Genomic DNA, 17,813 nt, shown 5'->3' on the forward strand with positions numbered 1-17,813 from the left:
GGACTTCCTGTGGATCTAACACTTGGGAGACCCCTCTTCTACACGGCCTTCTCAAAGTTTGACCATTCCCCGTATCTTTTTTAAGAAGCTTAGAAAGTAGTGTGATGTATTGAAAAACCAGTGAAATGGGAGTTAGAAAACATGAACTAAGGTCATCACTCTACCAGTGTATAAAGTTAGGGGAAATCAATGCCTTGTTTTCTTATCTGTAAAATTAAGGGTCGTTGCTTGGTTTGTCTGCTGTGTTGGCTATAGAACTTTCCAATCGAACAAAATCTCTCAAGGCAGTCATGTCACAGCAGAAGTGCTCTAGAATTGCTCTGACTGAAGAGAGGCTGAGAAGCCTGAATGAGCCCAGTAGAGGCTGCCATCATGGCAGGGAGGGAGTCCCAAGAAGACAATCTGAAAGCTAGTCAGTAACACATAAGCCTGAGGTTATCCAGCTCTAATACTTATTAGAAATAATCAACAAAACCTGCAAATAAATGTGACTACATGTTCCAAACAAGGGTCAGGGGTTAGATTCTTAAAAAGAATTTTGAAAAAAAAAATACTAACTATGCTATCAAACTAAAACAGGACATTAGCTTCTTCCTTAGTTAATCATTTAAATAAGCACTCAAAAGGACATCTCAGGAGTCCCAAAAGACGGGGAAAATGAACTGAAAGTATGTTATCTACTTCACTTATCATTACATAAGTTGTTAGTATTTTTCTTCACCTTTATTTTATTTTTCCCAGCTTTATTGAAATATAATTGACATATAACATGTAAAAGTTTAAGGTGTACAATGTAATGATTTGATATATATATTGTGAAATCATTACCACAATGAGGTTAGTTAACACATCTATCACCTCACATAGTTACCATATTTTGTGTGTGTGTGTGTCTGTATATGTGTGTGGTAAGAACACTTAAGATCTACTCTTTCAGCAACTTTCAAGTACACAACACAATTTTGTTAAGTACAGTCACCAATTATTTTTCAATCTAAGTAGCTCACATTACATTGGTATTGATGATGTAACTCTGTGGATTTCTGGTGAGAACACACTCTCCTACAACTTAAAAATTCCTGCCCTATGTCTTTTTCCCCTCAAAAATTTTACCTCAAGAAGCTCATCTTCTGGCTGTAGGAGGTTCAGTGTATCAAGAGGACCACCTGGAGCAATCGAAGAGATATAATGGTGCCCATCAAAGGAATCCACTTCCATGCCAAGCCTCAGAGTGTGAATGGGCAGCAGCTGCAACAAAACACAGAACAGTAATATAAACACGACAAGGACACATCTGGCTGTTAATCCTCTATCAAGTATTTTTTTTGACACAGAAGCTCCATCCCCTGAATCAGATCACCAAAATCCCAAAAGAGACAATAAGGGGAAAACTAGCCTCAAGTAAAACATGAAGTCATTTGTCATCTTGTTCTCACTCTTGTCCTCTCAGATTCCTTGGGAATGGAGAGACAGACGTACAAAGTCTCCAGTTCTAAGCTCCAAACTTCCTATAGTTCCCAGTATGTATTCTGTGTTTCACTTTTCTGCAGGGCTTCCCATCCCTCAGGACATCTAGCTCCTTTATGTTACCTAAGTTCCACTCACACTTCAATACTAAAGCAGTATCACTTCCAGGAAGCCCTTCCTGATATCTGAGCTAATCTGCTTCCATCTGGGGTCCAAGATCACCCTGTACACATCTCCATCACAGCTCACAATACACTGCTTTTAAAATTACTATTTTCTTAACTGCCCCCCCACTGCTTGAGGGTATCTTTTCTCTCTATAACCTCAGGCCCTAGAATAGTACCAGGCATCTGAACATGGGCTCATTACATGTTATCTGAACTAATCCGTGAAAGATAGTATCTCTTTCAAGATGTTTTTTTCCATCTCACCAGCTTAAGAGATAACAATTTCTGATTTGGGGGAGGTATGCATGTGTAATAAGGAAGGCAATCATTATTCCACTCTAGTATTGGTTCTGTTGACTTAGAAGGATTCATATGGGTTCAGATATGAGCCAAGCATTAAGAAATTCCAGCCAATGTCAAGGTAAAAAGATGAGTGTCTTAGTGTTGTTGGCTCTGAAGGTCAAAGGCATTCACCAAACTCCATTCCCCTGACTTTCAAAATTGGAACTAATGATTTCTCATTGTGGATATATAAACTCAAACATGGTAAATGGTACTACAATAGTCTGTTTATCCAAAATACCAGGCCCATCTCTACCTGTATATTTGCTAAGGAGAAAACCCTACACAAGGTGGCAATGCATCCACAACATGGCTCTTTCCCTATTTCCTTTCCCCTGTGATCACTTATCCTTGTCACCTCCCCTTAGTCATCTGCTCTGAGTCCTCAGAGTTCCACAGGCCTTGCTTCAGACACCACCTGGGGCTCATTTCCATCGCACTACAGACAAACAGGCAAATGTGAAGTGGCAAGGCGTCCAGCTGACTAAGGCCTCAATGGCTTAAAACAGGCAGGAGGGATTCCTGGCCTTGGGCTAATTTTCTGAAAATTAAGTGCTCTTGACCACCAAGCACTTCAGGATCTACAGCCATCTCTGGCAATAAGATATTCTAGCAATGCGAGGGTAAGACTGCTTTTACTATTGTTCCCTCTTTGTGATCTCTTTATTTCTCACGGCTGCCACCTCATTCTGTTTAGTCACTGTACCAAATCCTGTACATCAAGCTAGGAGACATTAGGGTCAGTTTCTTTAGCACTAAAAGGTGAATAAAAACTCTGAGAAATGTTTCTGTAATAACACTTTACCCATCCATCTCTTCCAACTCTCTTCCTTCATTTATGAGCCAAACACTAGGGCAGGGAGTGGTCAGTGGGTCCACCTGTAGGTCATCCCCAGTGCTGTGCTAAAGTATGCTTGCAAGAGTGGATTTTTCAATTTTCAGGAATTCTGCAAGCCAGTTGTTAATGACAGCCATTATTAAATATGAAATTATAAGATTACAATTAAATAATATTAAAAATAAATGTAGTAAGTACTCAAAATCCATCACTTCCTAATTATTTTGACCACATTTTATCTATGTTCTTGAAGTGACTTCTATCTGTTATACATGTATGGTGGAAACACTCTCTATCTAAGAATTTAGAGAATACCAAAGGGATGAACAACTGAAAGAGACAGATGAAATGGTTGATTTGTCTAGCGCTAAATGCAGGTAGGTCAGGTAACAATGCTCCTGCTCCCATGGAGAAACCTGCATCAATGAAGTGCTACTGTGAATCGTTACCTAACTCAGTGTTCATTGCTGTCATTTTGGTTGTTTGAAATCTGCCACGGTGGAACTATTTATACCACAGGTATTGGTAAATGCTGCAAATCAGGGTTGCCTTTTTTTTTTTTTGAGGGCTAGACATTTCCCAGCATATCACTGATCTACAATCTAGTTTGGACATGATATCCAGCATATATTTATAGAGCGTAAACTGTGTGCAAGGATTTGAGCTTTGGGCTGGAATTACAGGATGGACAAAAGAAACAGTTTCTACCCTCTGGAACTAACATCTAGGATGGAAGACAGACAATATAAACAAGCAAGAGAGCGAGCAGAGACAAGCAAAACAAGTAAGCCAATAAACAATGCAACAACAAACAAGTGAAAGATAAACCCCAAGTTACCAACTGTGATAAGTGCTATGAAGGAGCTAATCAGGGTCAGGACATCAGACACAACTGTGGAGGCTGTTTGAAAAGCTGGTCAGAGTAGGTTTCACAGAGATGGGGACATTTAAGGTGAGAACACATATATATGGAATATAAAAGAAAAATAAATGGTCATGAAGAACCTAGGGGCAAGACGGGAATAAAGACGCAGACCTAATGGACTTGAGGACACGGGGAGGGGGAAGGGTAAGCTGGGACAAAGTGAGAGAGTGGCATGGACATATATATATACACTACCAAATGTAAAATAGATAACTAGTGGGAAGCAGCTGCATAGCACAGGGAGATCAGCTCGGTGCTTTGTGACCACCTAGAGGGGTGGGATAGGGAGGGTGGGAGGGAGGGAGACGCAAGAGGGAAGAGATATGGGGGTATATGTATATGTATAACTGATTCACTTTGTTATAAAGCAGAAACTAACACACCATTGTAAAGCAATTATACTCCAATAAAGATGTTTAAAAAAAAAGATATGCAGATGGAAAATAAGCATATGAAAAATAATAATAATAAAAAAATTTTTTTTTTAAATTAAGGGGAAGAAGTTCATCTCAACTGATATAAAGGTGAACAAAGATGAAAAAAAAAAAAAAGAATGAGTCAGCCCTATAAAGAGCCTGCTTGGGGACTGCTTGTGGGAGGTTAGTGAAAAAGGTAATTGCAAAATTTTTGGTTTGAGCAACTGAGTAGATGGTGGTAGCAATTTCTGCATAGAAATAAGTGCCCAAATTAAAAGACATTGCTGTACACACAATTTGCTACTTATATAATAGCATGCCCTCATAAAAAAATAAAAGGATTAAGGAGGGAACTGATTCCAGTCTCCCCTGCCAGCCCCTTACTAATCAATCCTGCTCTATTCCCCACATCTATGGAGCAGCTGATGTCAGGAACAGGTTGGAGCACTGAAGAGCCGCAGAGGCTCACCCATGGAATCCCTTGCCCACCAGATACAGGACTGTGCCCTTCTAGGCTATTCCCCCCGACATCTATAAACACCACATGCTCCCTAGAAATGTGCGCCATGAACAGAACACACGTGCCCCATCTTCCATCATACTGAACAAATAAACCAGAAATGATGTTTACAGAATCTGTCAATCTAAAAGATGCCTACCTAATATTCATTCTGCATCTAAATCTGAGTACAGCTGGGTTTCTGAGACTTCATGTTACATGGCTGCAGGTTTCTCTGTGGGAGCAGGACTGTTTAATTACCTGTCCCAGCTGCATTTTGCAACTAAACAAATCAACCGTTTCATCTGTCTCTTTCGGTTTTCCACCCTTTCGGAATTCTGAGAGCAGAAAGGGCTAAAATGACAAGAGTGGGTGCAACAGACAGATAGATGATTGATGCCTTCACACACAGAGCACGTTATGCTTTTTGATGCTTATTCAATGCGCTTTGCAAGGGGTCCTATTTAAATCTACAAAGTTAATGAGCAGCGGGATTTTCATGATCCTGATATGACAAGTAAAGGATACAAGGAAATATATCCAAGGAAAGTGTGACCACTGTGTGATTTACTATCAGCACTAAAATGATGAAGATCAAATGAGATCGAGAAAGCTGGAGGAGGACTTCCCTGACGGTGCAGTGGTTAAAAATCTGTCTGCCAATGCAGGGGACACAGGTTCAAGCCCTGGTCTGGGAAGATCCCACATGCTGTGGGGCAACTAAGCTCGAGCGCCACAACTACTGAAGCCCACGTGCCTAGAGCCCGTGCTCTGCAACAAGAGAGGCCACTGCAATGAGAAGCACACACAGCACAAGGAAGAGTAGCCCCCGTTCGCCACAACTAGAGAAAGCCCGCGTGCAGCAATGAAGACTCAACGCAGCCAAAATAAATATTTATTTATTTATTTTTTATAAAAGAAAGAAAGCTAGAGGCCTTGAACCTATGAGTGGAGAGACCTGTCAGGAAACAAGCTGCAACTCATTCATTTCACTAGAAGCTCTACTTTTAGGTCCCTCAAACAAGATATCAAAATGCTCAAGTAGGAATATAAATGATGTTGCTCCAGGGGGAAAAAAACTTCCGGAGAGGAATAGCTATGTCAGTGGGATGGGGGATGATGCTTCCAAAAAATCTGAACAAAAAATAAAACACAACAGAAAGAACCCTATGACTGGTTCTTATAACACACACACACACACGTGCGTGCACACACACACACACACACACACACACACACACACACACAGACACATCCTCTCTCTCTCTCTCTCTCTCTCTCTCTCTGTCAATGGAGATATTAAATAATCATTTATATTTAAAGATTAGGTACAAAGAGTTACTAAATTTACCACAAATGAAAAACAAACTTTCCAAGAATGAGGCTACAACTTTTAAACTAATGGTGAGACACAGGATAATACCCTCAAAAGTTACGTATGTTCACGCAGAGGTTATGCAAGACAATCAAACAATCTAGTAAGCTTGATTTATATTAGTTTTTCTCACCCATCTAAAATTTTAATTCTGGAGAATTCCCTGATGGTCCAGTGGTTAGGACTCCACGCTTTCACTGCTGAGGGCCCAGGTTCAATTCCCGGTGGGGGAACTAAGATCCCACAAGCCTCAAGGCGCATCCAAAAAAAATTAAGATACAAAATAAAATTTTAATTCTGAACGTTTAAAAAACACACATTACACTCCGTTGTACAGAAATATATTGAAGGATCTCTTCAGCTACCTAACACCAAGGTCAAGCATCAGTTGCCATTTTTTCATTTCAGATATCATTGATGTTACCTGTCTGGCCCATGTGATATTTGAGCTTTTTTTTTTTTAACGTCTTTATTGGAGTATAATTGCTTTACAATGGTGTGTTAGTTTCTGCTGTATAACAAAGTGAATCAGCTATACGTATACATATATCCCCATGTCTCCCTCTTTCGTCTCCCTCCCACCCTCCCTATCCCACCCTTCTAGGTGGTCACAAAGCACCCAGCTAAACTCCTTGTGCTATGCAGCTGCTTCCCACTAGTTATCTATTTTACATTTGAGAGTGTATATTATGTCCAAGCCACTCTCTCACTTCGTCCCAGCTTACCCTTCCCCCTTCCTGTGTCCTCAAGTCCATTCTCTACATCTGCATCTTTATTCCTGTCCTACCCTTAGGTTCCTCAGAACCTTTTTTTTTTTTTTTTTTTTTTAGATTCCATACATATGTGTTAGCATATGGTATTTGTTCTTCTCTTTCGGACTTACTTCACTCTGTATAACAGCCTCTAGGTCCATCCACCTCACTACAAATAACTGAATTTCGTTTCTTTTTATGGCTGAGTAATATTCCATTGTATATATGTGCCACATCTTCTTTATCCATTCATCTGTCGATGGACACTTAGGTTGCTTCCATGACCTGGCTAATGTAAATAGTGCTGCAATGAACACTGTGTTACATGACTCTTTATGAATTATGGTTTTCTCAGGGTATATGCCCAGTAGTGGGATTGCTGGGTCGTATGGTAGTTCTATTTTTAGTTTTTTAAGGAACCTCCATACTGTTCTCCACAGTGACTGTAGCAATTTACATTCCCACCAACAGTGCAAGAGGATTCTGTTTTCTCCACACCCTCTCCAGCATTTACTGTTTGTATATTTCTTGATGATGGCCATTCTGACTGGTGTGAGGTGATACCTCATTCTTTTTTTTAATTTATTTAATTTATTTTATTTATTCATTTTTTGCTGCATTGGGTCTTCGTTGTTGCATGCAGGCTTTCTCTAGTTGCAGCGAGCGGGGGCTACTCTTCGTTGCGGTGCATGGGCTTCTCACTGCTGTGGCTTCTCTTGTTGCGGATCACGGGTTCTAGGTGCACGGGCTTCAGTAGTTGTGGCACGCCGGCTCAGTAGTTGTGGATCGCAGGCTCTAGAGCACAGGCTCAGTAGTTGTGGTGCACGGGCTTAGTTGCTCTGAGGCATGTGGGATCTTCCCAGACCAGGGCTCGAACCCGTATCCCCTGCATTGGCAGGCAGACTCTTAACCACTGCGCCACCAGGGAAGCCCAAGGTGATACCTCATTGTAGTTTTGATTTGCATTTCTCTAATGATTAGTGATGTTGAGCATCCTTTCATGTGTTTGTTGGCAATCTATATATCTTCTTTGGAGAAATGTCTATTTAGGTCTTCTGCCCATTTTTGGATTGGGTTGTTTGTTTTTTTGATATTGAGTGGCATGAGCTGCTTGTATATTTTGGAGATTAATCCTTTATCAGTTGCTTCCTTTGCAAATATTTTCTGCCATTCTGAGGGTTGTCTTTTCATCTTGCTTATGGTTTCCTTTGCTGTGCAAAAGCTTTTAAGTTTCATTAGTCCCATTTGTTTATTTTTGTTTTTATTTCCATTTCTCTAGGAGGTGGGTCAAAAAAGATCTTGCTGTGATTTATGTCAGAGTGTTCTTCCTATGTTTTCCTCTAAGAGTTTTATAGTGTCTGGCCTTACATTTAGGTCTTTAATCCATTTTGAGTTTATTTTTGTATATGGTGTTAAAGAGTGTTCTAATTTCATTCTTTTACATGTAGCTCTCCAGTTTTCCCAGCATCACTTATTGAAGAGCCTGTCTTTTCTCCATTGTATATTCTTGCCGCCTTTATCAAAGAGTAGGTGACCATATGTGTGTGGGTTTTTCTCTGGGCTTTCTATCATGTTGCATTGATCTATAGTTCTGTTTTTGTGCCAGTACAATGCTGTCTTGATTACTGTAGCTTTGTAGTATAGTCTGAAGTCAGGAAGCCTGATTCCTCCAGCTCCGTTTTTCTTTCTCAAGATTGTTTTGGCTATTCGGGGTCTTTTTGGTCTGTCTCCATACAAACTAGGCAATTTTTTGTTCTAGTTCTGTGAAAAATGCCACTGGTAGTTTCATAGGGATTGCATTGAATCTATAGATTGCTTTGGGTAGTATAGTCATTTTCACAATGTTGATTCTTCCAATCCAAGAACATGGTATATCTCTCCATCTATTTGTATCATCTTTAATTTCTTTCATCAGTGTCCTATAATTTTCTGCATACAGGTTTTTTGTCTCCTTAGATAGATTTATTCCTAGGTATTTTATTCTTTTTGTTGCAATGGTAAATGGGAGTGTTTCCTTAATTTCTCTTTCAGATTTTTCATCATTAGTGTATAGGAATGCGAGATTTCTGTGCATTAATTTTGTATCCTGCTACTTTACCAAATTCATTGATTAGCTCTAGTAGTTTTCTGGTAGCATCTTTACGATTCTCTATGTATAGTATCATGTCATCTGCAAACAGTGACAGCTTTGCTTCTTCTTTTCCAGTTTGGATTCATTTTATTTCTTTTCTTCTCTGATTGCTGTGGATAAAACTTCCAAATCTATCTTGCATAACAGTGGTGAGAGTGGGCAACCTTGTCTTGTTCCTGATCTTACTGGAAATGGTTTCAGTTTTTCACCATTGAGAATGATGTTGGCTGTGGGTTTCTCATATATGGCCTTTATTATGTTGAGGAAAGTTCCCTCTATGCCTACTTTCTGCAGGGCTTTTATCATACATGGGTGTTGAATTTTGTCAAAAGCGTTTTCTGCATCTATTGAGATGATCATATGGTTTTTATCCTTCAATTTGTTAATATGGTATATCACATTGATTGATTTATGTATATTGAAGAATCCTTGCATTCCTGGGATAAACCCCACTTGGTCACAGTGTATGATCCTTTTAATGTGTTGTTGGATTCTGTTTGCTAGTATTCTGTTGAGGATTTTTGCATCTATGTTCATCAGTGATACTGGCTTGTAGTTTTCTTGTTTTGTGACATCTTTGTCTGGTTTTGGTATCAGGGTGATGGTGGCCTCGTAGGTTGAGTTTGGGAGTGTTCCTCCCTCTGCTATATTTTGGAAGAGTTTGAGAAGGATAGGTGTTAGCTCTTCTCTAAATGTTTGATAGAATTCGCCTGTGAAGCCATCTGGTCCTGGGCTTTTGTTTGTTGGAAGATTTTTAATCACAGTTTCAATTTCAATGCTAGTGATTGGTCTGTTTATATTTTCTATTTCTTCCTGGTTCAGTCTCAGAAGTTTGTGCTTTCCTAAGAATTTGTGCATTTCTTCCTGGTTGTACAATAAACATATAGCTGCTCGTAGTAATCGCTCATGATCCTTTGTATTTCTGCAGTGTCAGTTGTTACTTCTCCTTTTTCAGTTCTAATTCTATTGATTTGAGTCTTCTCCCTTTTTTTCTTGATAAGTCTGGCTAATGGTTTATCAATTTTGTTTATCTTCTCAAAGAACCAGCTTTTAGTTTTATTGATCTTTGCTATCGTTTCCTTCATTTCTTTTTCATTTATTTCTGATCTGATATTTATGATTTCTTCTGCTGACTTTGGGATTTTTTGTTCTTCTTTCTCAAATTGCTTCAGGTGTAAGGTTAGGTTGTTTATTTGAGATGTTTCTTGTTTCTTGAGGTAGAACTGTATTGCTATAAACTTCCCTCTTAGAACTGCTTTTGCTCCATCCCATAGGTTTTGGGTTGTCATGTTTTCACTGTCATTTGTTTCTAGGTATTTTTTGATTTCCTCTTTGATTTCTTCAGTGATCTCTTGGTTATTAGTGCATTATTTAACCTCCATATGTTTGTATTTTTTACAGTTTTTTTCCTGTAATTGATATCTAGTCTCACAGCATTGTGGTCAGAAAAGATACTTGATATGATTTCAATTTTCTTAAATTTACCGAGGTTTGATTTGTGACCCAAGATATGGTCTATCCTGGAGAATGTTCCATGAGCACTTGTTAAGAAAGTGTATTCTGTTGTTTTTGGATGGAATGTCCTATAAATATCAATTAAGTCCATCTGTTTAATGTGTCATTTAAAGCTTGCATTTCCTTATTTATTTTCATTTTGGATGATCTGTCCATTTGTGAAAGTGGGGTGTTAAAGTCCCCTACTATGATTGTTATTGTCAATTTCCCCTTCTATGGCTTTCAGCATTTGCCTTATGTATTGAGGTACTCCTATGTTGGGTGCATAAATATTTACAATTGTTATATCTTCTTGGATTAATCCCTTGATCATTATGTATTGTCCTTCTTTGTCTCTTGTAATAGTCTTTATTTTAAAGTCTATTTTGTCTGATATGAGAATTGCTACTCCAGCTTTCTTTTGATGTCCATTTGCATGGAATATCTTTTTCCATCCCCTCACTTTCAGTCTGTATGTCCCTAGGTCTGAAGTGGGTCTCTTGTAGACAGCATATATACGGGTCTTATTTTTTGTATCCATTCAGTCAGCCTATGTCTTTTGGTTGGAGCATTTAATCCATTTACACTTAAGGTAGTTATCAATATGTATGTTCTTATTACCATTTTCTTAATTGTTTAGGGTGTGTTTTTCCTTCTCTTGTGTTTCCTGCCTAGAGAAGTTCCTTTAGCATTTGTTGTAGAGCTGGTTTGGTGGTGCTGAATTCTCTTAGCTTTTGCTTGTCTGTAAAGGTTGTAATTTCTCTGTCGAATCTGAATGAGATCCCTGCTGGGTAGAGCAATCTTGGTTGTAGGTTTTTCCCTTTCATCACTTTAAATATGTCCTGCCACTCCCTTCTGGCTTGCAGAGTTTCTGCTGAAAGATCAGCTGTTAACCTTATGGGGATTCCTTTGTATGTTATTTGTTGCTTTTCCATTGCTGCTTTTAATATTTTTTCTTTGTATTTAATTTTTGATAGTTTGATTAATACGTGTCTTGGCATGTTTCCCCTTGGATTTATCCTGTATGGGACTCTCTGATCTTCCTGGACTTGACTGACTATTTCCTCTCCCATATTAGGGAATTTTTCAACTATAATCTCTTCAAATATTTTCTCAGTCCCTTTTTTTTCTCTTCTTCTTCTGGGACTCCTATAGTTCGAATGTGGGTGCTTTTAATGTTGTCCCAGAGTTCTCTGAGACTGTCCTCAATTCTTTTCATTCTTTTTTCTTTATTCTGCTCTGCAGTAGTTATTTCCACTATTTTATCTTCCAGGTCACTTATCCGTTCTTCTGCCTCAGTTATTCTGCTATTGATTCCTTCTAGAGAATTTTTTATTTCATTTATTGTGTTGTTCATCATTGTTTGTTTGCTCTTTAGTTCTTCTAGGTCCTTGTTAAACATTTCTTGTATTTTCTCCATTCTATTTCCAAGATTTTGGATCATCTTTACTATCATTACTCTGAATTCTTTTTCAGGTAGACTGCCTATTTCCTCTTCATTTGTTTGGTCTGGTGGGTTTTTACCTTGCTCCTTCATCTGCTGTGTGTTTCTCTGTCTTCTCATTTTGCTTGACTTAATGTATTTGGGGTCTCCTTTTCACAGGCTGCAGGTTCATAGTTCCTATTGTTTTTGGTGTCTGCCCCCAGTGGGTAAGGTTGGTTCAGTGGGTTGTGTAGCCTTCCTGGTGGAGGGGACTGGTGCCTGTGTTCTGGATGAGGCTGGATCTTGTCTTTCTGGTGGGCAGGACCGCGGCCGGTGGTGTGTTTTGGAGTGTCTGTGAACTTATTATGATTTTAGGCAGCCTCTCTGCTAATGGGTGGGGTTGTGTTCCTTTCTTGCTAGTTGTTTGGCATAGGGTGTCCAGCACTGTGGCTTGCTGGTCATTGAGAGGACCTGGGTCTTAGTATTGAGATGGAGATCTCTGGGAGAGCTTTCACCATTTGATATTACGTGGGGCTGGGAGGTCTCTGGTGGAGCAATGTCCTGAACTCAGCTCTCCCACCTCAGAGGCTCAGGCCTGACACCCGGCTGGAGCACCAAGACCCTGTCAGCCACATGGCATGGGAGATGTTCACAAATTTTAGGAGTCAACCTGAGAATGAGGAGAAAAGGAATGGAGATAGCTGGGTAGGGTAACAACAGTCCTTTAAGAGAAGCTGACGCAAGCCTCTAGCATCATCACAGACTTATAGCACTGCAAGGATTACTGAAGCAGAGGCACCTTACAAACCTGTTGAATAATCCTCAGGTTTCTCTGAGTACAGCATTTTCATTTTCTCATTCTTCCCATTAAAATTCTATCCTATTCATTCACAAAGGTGGGCATTATCTCCATCAAATAAAAATTAATAACAACCTTTGAGATCACTTCACGTCTCGTTTCTACACAGAAGCATCTTCAGGTATTGCTAAGGAAACATCCTGGTGTAGTCCTTTTCCGTGGGGCTCTGAGACAGTCTCCTTTGTGCGATACTTAATCTTTGGCAGGTGGCTGATGAAAGAGCCTTCAGGCAGAAATCAGAATAAACTACCTTAAGGTTCAAGACATCGGACCCCTACACAGCCTTTGGGCCAGAGCTCCATTCCCCAACCTGGCCAGGCCTCTGGAGCTAGGTGCTGCTTCACCGTGACTCTGAGCAGGGAAGGTAGGGGGACTGGTGTCACACTGAGGAGGTTTGGGGTTTGCTTGATAGGTGACGTGAGCCACACTCATCACAGAGAACTCTGAGACCCCGGGATGTGGGCAGCGACGGCAGCCCTGACTTTCTTTTTCCAGGATTCCCCTGCCGGCTCCCTGAGAGCTACTGAGATCCCTATTTGAGCTTTTGACACCTAACCTAACACTTTACACTTATGACTCTTTCTCTACCTTTGCTCATTGTATTTCCTCCTCCTGGAATATCCACTGTTCTTATTTCTCCAATAAGCCTCCTTCATCTGTCTTGAGGAAGTAATTCAGGGTTAGAGGCACTGACCCTCCACAGTCAAAAATCTGGGTATAACTTACAGTCAGCCCTCCATATCTGAGGTTCCTCCGTATCTGAGGATGGTGTAGTACTGTAGTATTTACTACTGAAAAAAATCTTTGTATAAGTGCACCCATGCAGTCCAAACCCATGTTGTTCAAGGGTCAACTGTACATATAAGGCATGTTAGCAATACCAGAACAGTAATTCTCAATGAAGCGAGGCAAGGAAGGAATCACAGTTTCCTTTAGAGACCTCACCCCAAACCTACAAAATCAGAATATTAGTCAGGAGGAACAAAATAGGGCATGTGTATTTTGAAAAGGCTCCTCTGATATTTCTGAAAAGCCATCTGCCCTAGTGGATAACCACTGTCACTACAGTTATTTGATTCTGTATCTTATGTTCGCCACTCAAAAGAGAGACCAGAAAAGTATAAAATTACACGCTGAAGAATTGGTGACTGTGGTTGGTTGCTACTGGGAAGGAGAACAAAGGGACTGGGGTGAGAGGGAAACTTATTTTTTGCAGTACTTCCTTCTGTAACTTTTAAATTTTGTGTCTTGTCCATATATTATCTATTCAAAAGGAAAAACATAAAGACTGGCACAGACTTAAGAGTCAGATAACCCTGATTTGCTTCCTAAATTTTGTCACTTACTAGCTGTGTATGATCTTGGGCAAGTCACTTTACCTACCTGACACTCAGTTTTCACATATTAAAAATGGAGAGTTGGAAATAGCTGCTGACCAATAGGGTTATTGTGGGAAATAAAGGAAAACATGTCTTTAATGCAAAGCACTGACCCTGGTCGCTGAGTGGGGACCCAGTACATCCCACTGCCTTCACAATTCTACTTGCTGAAACAGAGTGAGAGGCAGACTCACATCTTAATGCCCTTTGGCTCAGAGAATGTAATTCAGGAAGGAAATAAAGTGAAATTGGTCAGTCTGTCTCGTCAAAACCAGAGAACAGGGCCTGGTCTTTTGTTTCCCACACCACGGATCTTATTAATGCTCACTTCATATTACAGTTGATGGCCAGCAGAAAGGTCGCTGGCATGAGCATAATGCTTCTCCCTCATAGTGCTGTGATTATCTTAACAGTAAACACTTGCCAAGAAAGCCATCCCTAAAAGTGCAAGTCTCCCCAGATGCGGAAAAACTTCTTGTGTCATGATTAACAGCTTCCTAAAAGCAGTACAGCTAATGTTCAAACCACTGTAAATTGCTTTCACCTCTCCCTTTCCGTACAACTCCATCCACCTCAAAAGAAAATCTGGTCTATTAACACTGGCTTGTCATATAGGAAGATGCTTCTTGAAGCAGCATCCCTTCAAGAGAAGCGGCTATGAGGTGGGAACTGGAGTGACCAACTAAAGACAGTTAAACCCTTAGAAACACCAGCTATAGCTGTGAAACATGATTTTCCTAATCAGAAAGCTGTCGGGACAGAGGAAAAACCTACAGCCTTGGGACTTCCCTGGTGGCGCAGTGGTTAAGACTCCACACTCCCAATGCTGGGGGCCCGGGTTCGATCCCTGGTCAGGGAACTAGATCCCACGTGCATGACGCAACTAAGGAGCCCAGAAGCCGCAACTAAGACCTGGAGCAACCAAATAGATAAATATTTTAAGGCAAACAAACAAACAAAAACCCTACAGCCTTGACCTCAGAGCATGGCACTACCCTGCTTAGAACCTTCCACCAGTATTACCTGGCACTGAGAATAAAACCCAGGCTTACCAGCGTGGATCTTGAGGCCCTGTAAGCACCTGGTCTTCCTCACCTAACAACATCCTACTCTTCATTTAGTTTGACTGAGACACTCTGAACAAACAACTTCCATTCCTCCCACAGGACAGCTCTTTTCCACCTGTACCTGCCGTTCACCACATTCTTATCCTTCAAGCCTGAACTCGGAAAGGCTTTCCCCAGCTCTCTAAGGTGCCCCCCAGTTATATACTCATCCCCCTGTTTATGCTTCTTGAATCATCATCACTTCTTACAAGCACTTCTTTGCATCACTTTTTACAGTTTATAACTATCTTCTCAGGTTATTTTTTACTTGTTTATTATCATGCCCTGACCGAAGCCCAGAACCCAGACTCTAGGAGAGGAAGGACCTTTTCTATTTTGCTTCCCACAGTTGGTAGTGCAGTGTCTGGCGTAGAGTAGGAGCTCTGTAAATATTTCAGGAAGGAAAGAAAGCACTCTAAGCTGCAAGCTGCCTCTGCTACTATCCAGTTATGTAATTTAAGGTGATTCATTCGACCTATGCAAACTTTAGCATCCTCACGTGTGAAATGGGTTTGGACAGGCCAGTCTTCTTTATATATTGTAGGGAGAAATTAGAAGCTACTGAATTAGAACTAAACTTCCAATTTTAAGAGGATTTTTAAAAATTATAGTTCATCAAAACAATCAATCTGTGCAGTCCAGTGGTTAGGACTTGGCACTTTCACTGCCATGGCTCGGTTTCAATCCCTTGTTGGGGAGCTAAGATCCCACAAGCTGCACAGCATGGCTCAAAAAAAAAAAAAAAAAAAAAAATCAATCTGTGGACATTTGTAATTGAGAAATCAATGTACAAAAGAGTAAATATGTGTGATAATTTTACATAGAAAAAGCATACATCCCTTCTCTGACATGTATATTACACAAAAGAATGGGTATACCAACTACAGATATGTAAACATATACAGGCAACAACTGAATATGAAAAGAGAATAGTGCAATTATGGCTGACTCTTCTAGTGCAAAAAAAAAAAAAAACTTTTTGCTACAACAAAATTTCAATTAAATAATTAAATGTTTTAAAATAGCTTTTTTTTTTTTTTTTTAAAGGAGCCTTTAGAAGGTCAGAGACTAAAAGTACTAGAAGTATACAACTGGGAAACAAAATCACCATTTATCAAACGGTTCTTACGTGTTGGCATTGAGGTATATTAATTAGGGCATGTATTAAATATATTTATATTTAACCTTCTACAACATAGGTATTATTGTTCATATTATGTAGAAGAAAAATTAGGCTGCTTATTTCACCTCCTAAAGTATTTCCTCAAATGTTACCTTCTTAAGGAGGCTTTTCCTGGTCAACCTATCTAAAACTGCAAACCCACACTCTCTCCTGAATTCCTTATCCATCTTCCCTGCATGGCACACATCATCTATACTACAGAAATTATTACTTATTTTGTATCTCCCCCTACTAAAATGTAAATTCTACAGGACAGCGATTTTTTTTTTTTTTTCTGTTCTCTTCTGAAACCCCAGCACCCAGTAGAGGACTTGGCACTGAGTAGATATCAATAAATAATTGATGAATGAATGAACAGTTGAATGTACTGGTGAGGTGGTCCTGAAAGTCTGTTTGACTCGAAGACTTTCTATATCATTATACCAGAGTAACTGAGTACAAGTAGACATAATTCATAGACGTTGATCAGGAAGAAGATAAAGTTAGACTGGTGGCAAGGAACTAGGGATGAAGGCGAAAGAGAACATGTTCTGCCTGGAGAAAGACAATGACATTCTTTAAGATGTACCAAGTGTGGTTATGACCCTTTTTTCTTATTATAGAATATGATGATACAGGGTCTTACGGCTTTGAACATGTAAGGACAACTAAAGCTGAACTGCACGATGAACTGAGCCTGAGCAAGGGCATGTTTTCCTCCAAGGACGTCTCTTCAGTTCTAACGGGAAAGGAGGCTAAAAGTTCCTTGGGAAACCTCTGAAGAGCTAAGCAAAGATTTCTACAGTCCCAAAGTACTAAGGGAGAATTGGAGTTCAGGTCCCACCAGGGAGAAGGGATTGGTAAACACCCCAGACTCACTGGAATACCTGGAAGGCCATGTGTTAGGAGCAAAGGCAACAAGAGAGTCTGAACCTTACCCGAAAGGTACCTCTGCCTCGCCTCAGAGATGATCGCCCACCTGTACCCCCCCCCCCCACACACACACACACATACACACACACAGAGTATCTCCTTATTAGAAGAAACAGTGGCTCTTCTGGATGGAGATGACATCACCTGAAGCCTTTTGTAGCTGGCGTACATAATATCGAACATTCAGTCAAATTATGGCATGACGAGATATACAACCAAATAACTATAACGAGAGAAAAACATCAAACCACAGAAAACACATCTAAAGTTGATCCACATACTGGAATTAATTATTTTAAGTCCTTATAAGCTATGATTAATATGTTCAAGAAATAGAGAAAAAGATGGCAACTACAGATTTTTTAAAATTGAGAACTCCTCCAAAAGAATTATGATCTAAAAAGGGATAAAATAAATTCTAGAATAGAAAAATGTAACAACTAAAATTAAGGACTCAATAGACGGGCAGATTAGGCACAGGAAATGTAGTAAAGTGGAAGACTGGTAAATAGAAAATATCTATTATCTAAGAGTTTAGTGTAAAT

General features: G+C 39.9%; 1 protein-coding gene across 18 annotated transcripts in view; it reads right to left on the reverse strand.

Annotated features, from left to right (window-relative positions):
- PATJ (PATJ crumbs cell polarity complex component) overlaps positions 1-17,813 on the reverse strand; it is a 345,994-nt gene that overhangs the window by 276,088 nt on the left and 52,093 nt on the right. For all 18 annotated transcript variants that reach the window (XM_082453175.1, XM_082453166.1, XM_082453174.1 and 15 more), the window contains exon 15: positions 1,114-1,248. In XM_082453175.1, the coding sequence (XP_082309301.1) occupies positions 1,114-1,248 (135 nt within the window). The remainder of the gene's footprint in view (positions 1-1,113; positions 1,249-17,813) is intronic.

This window comes from Balaenoptera physalus, assembly GCF_965194825.1.
Source record: "Balaenoptera physalus genome assembly, chromosome: 1".
Taxonomy (NCBI): Eukaryota; Metazoa; Chordata; class Mammalia; order Artiodactyla; family Balaenopteridae; genus Balaenoptera; species Balaenoptera physalus.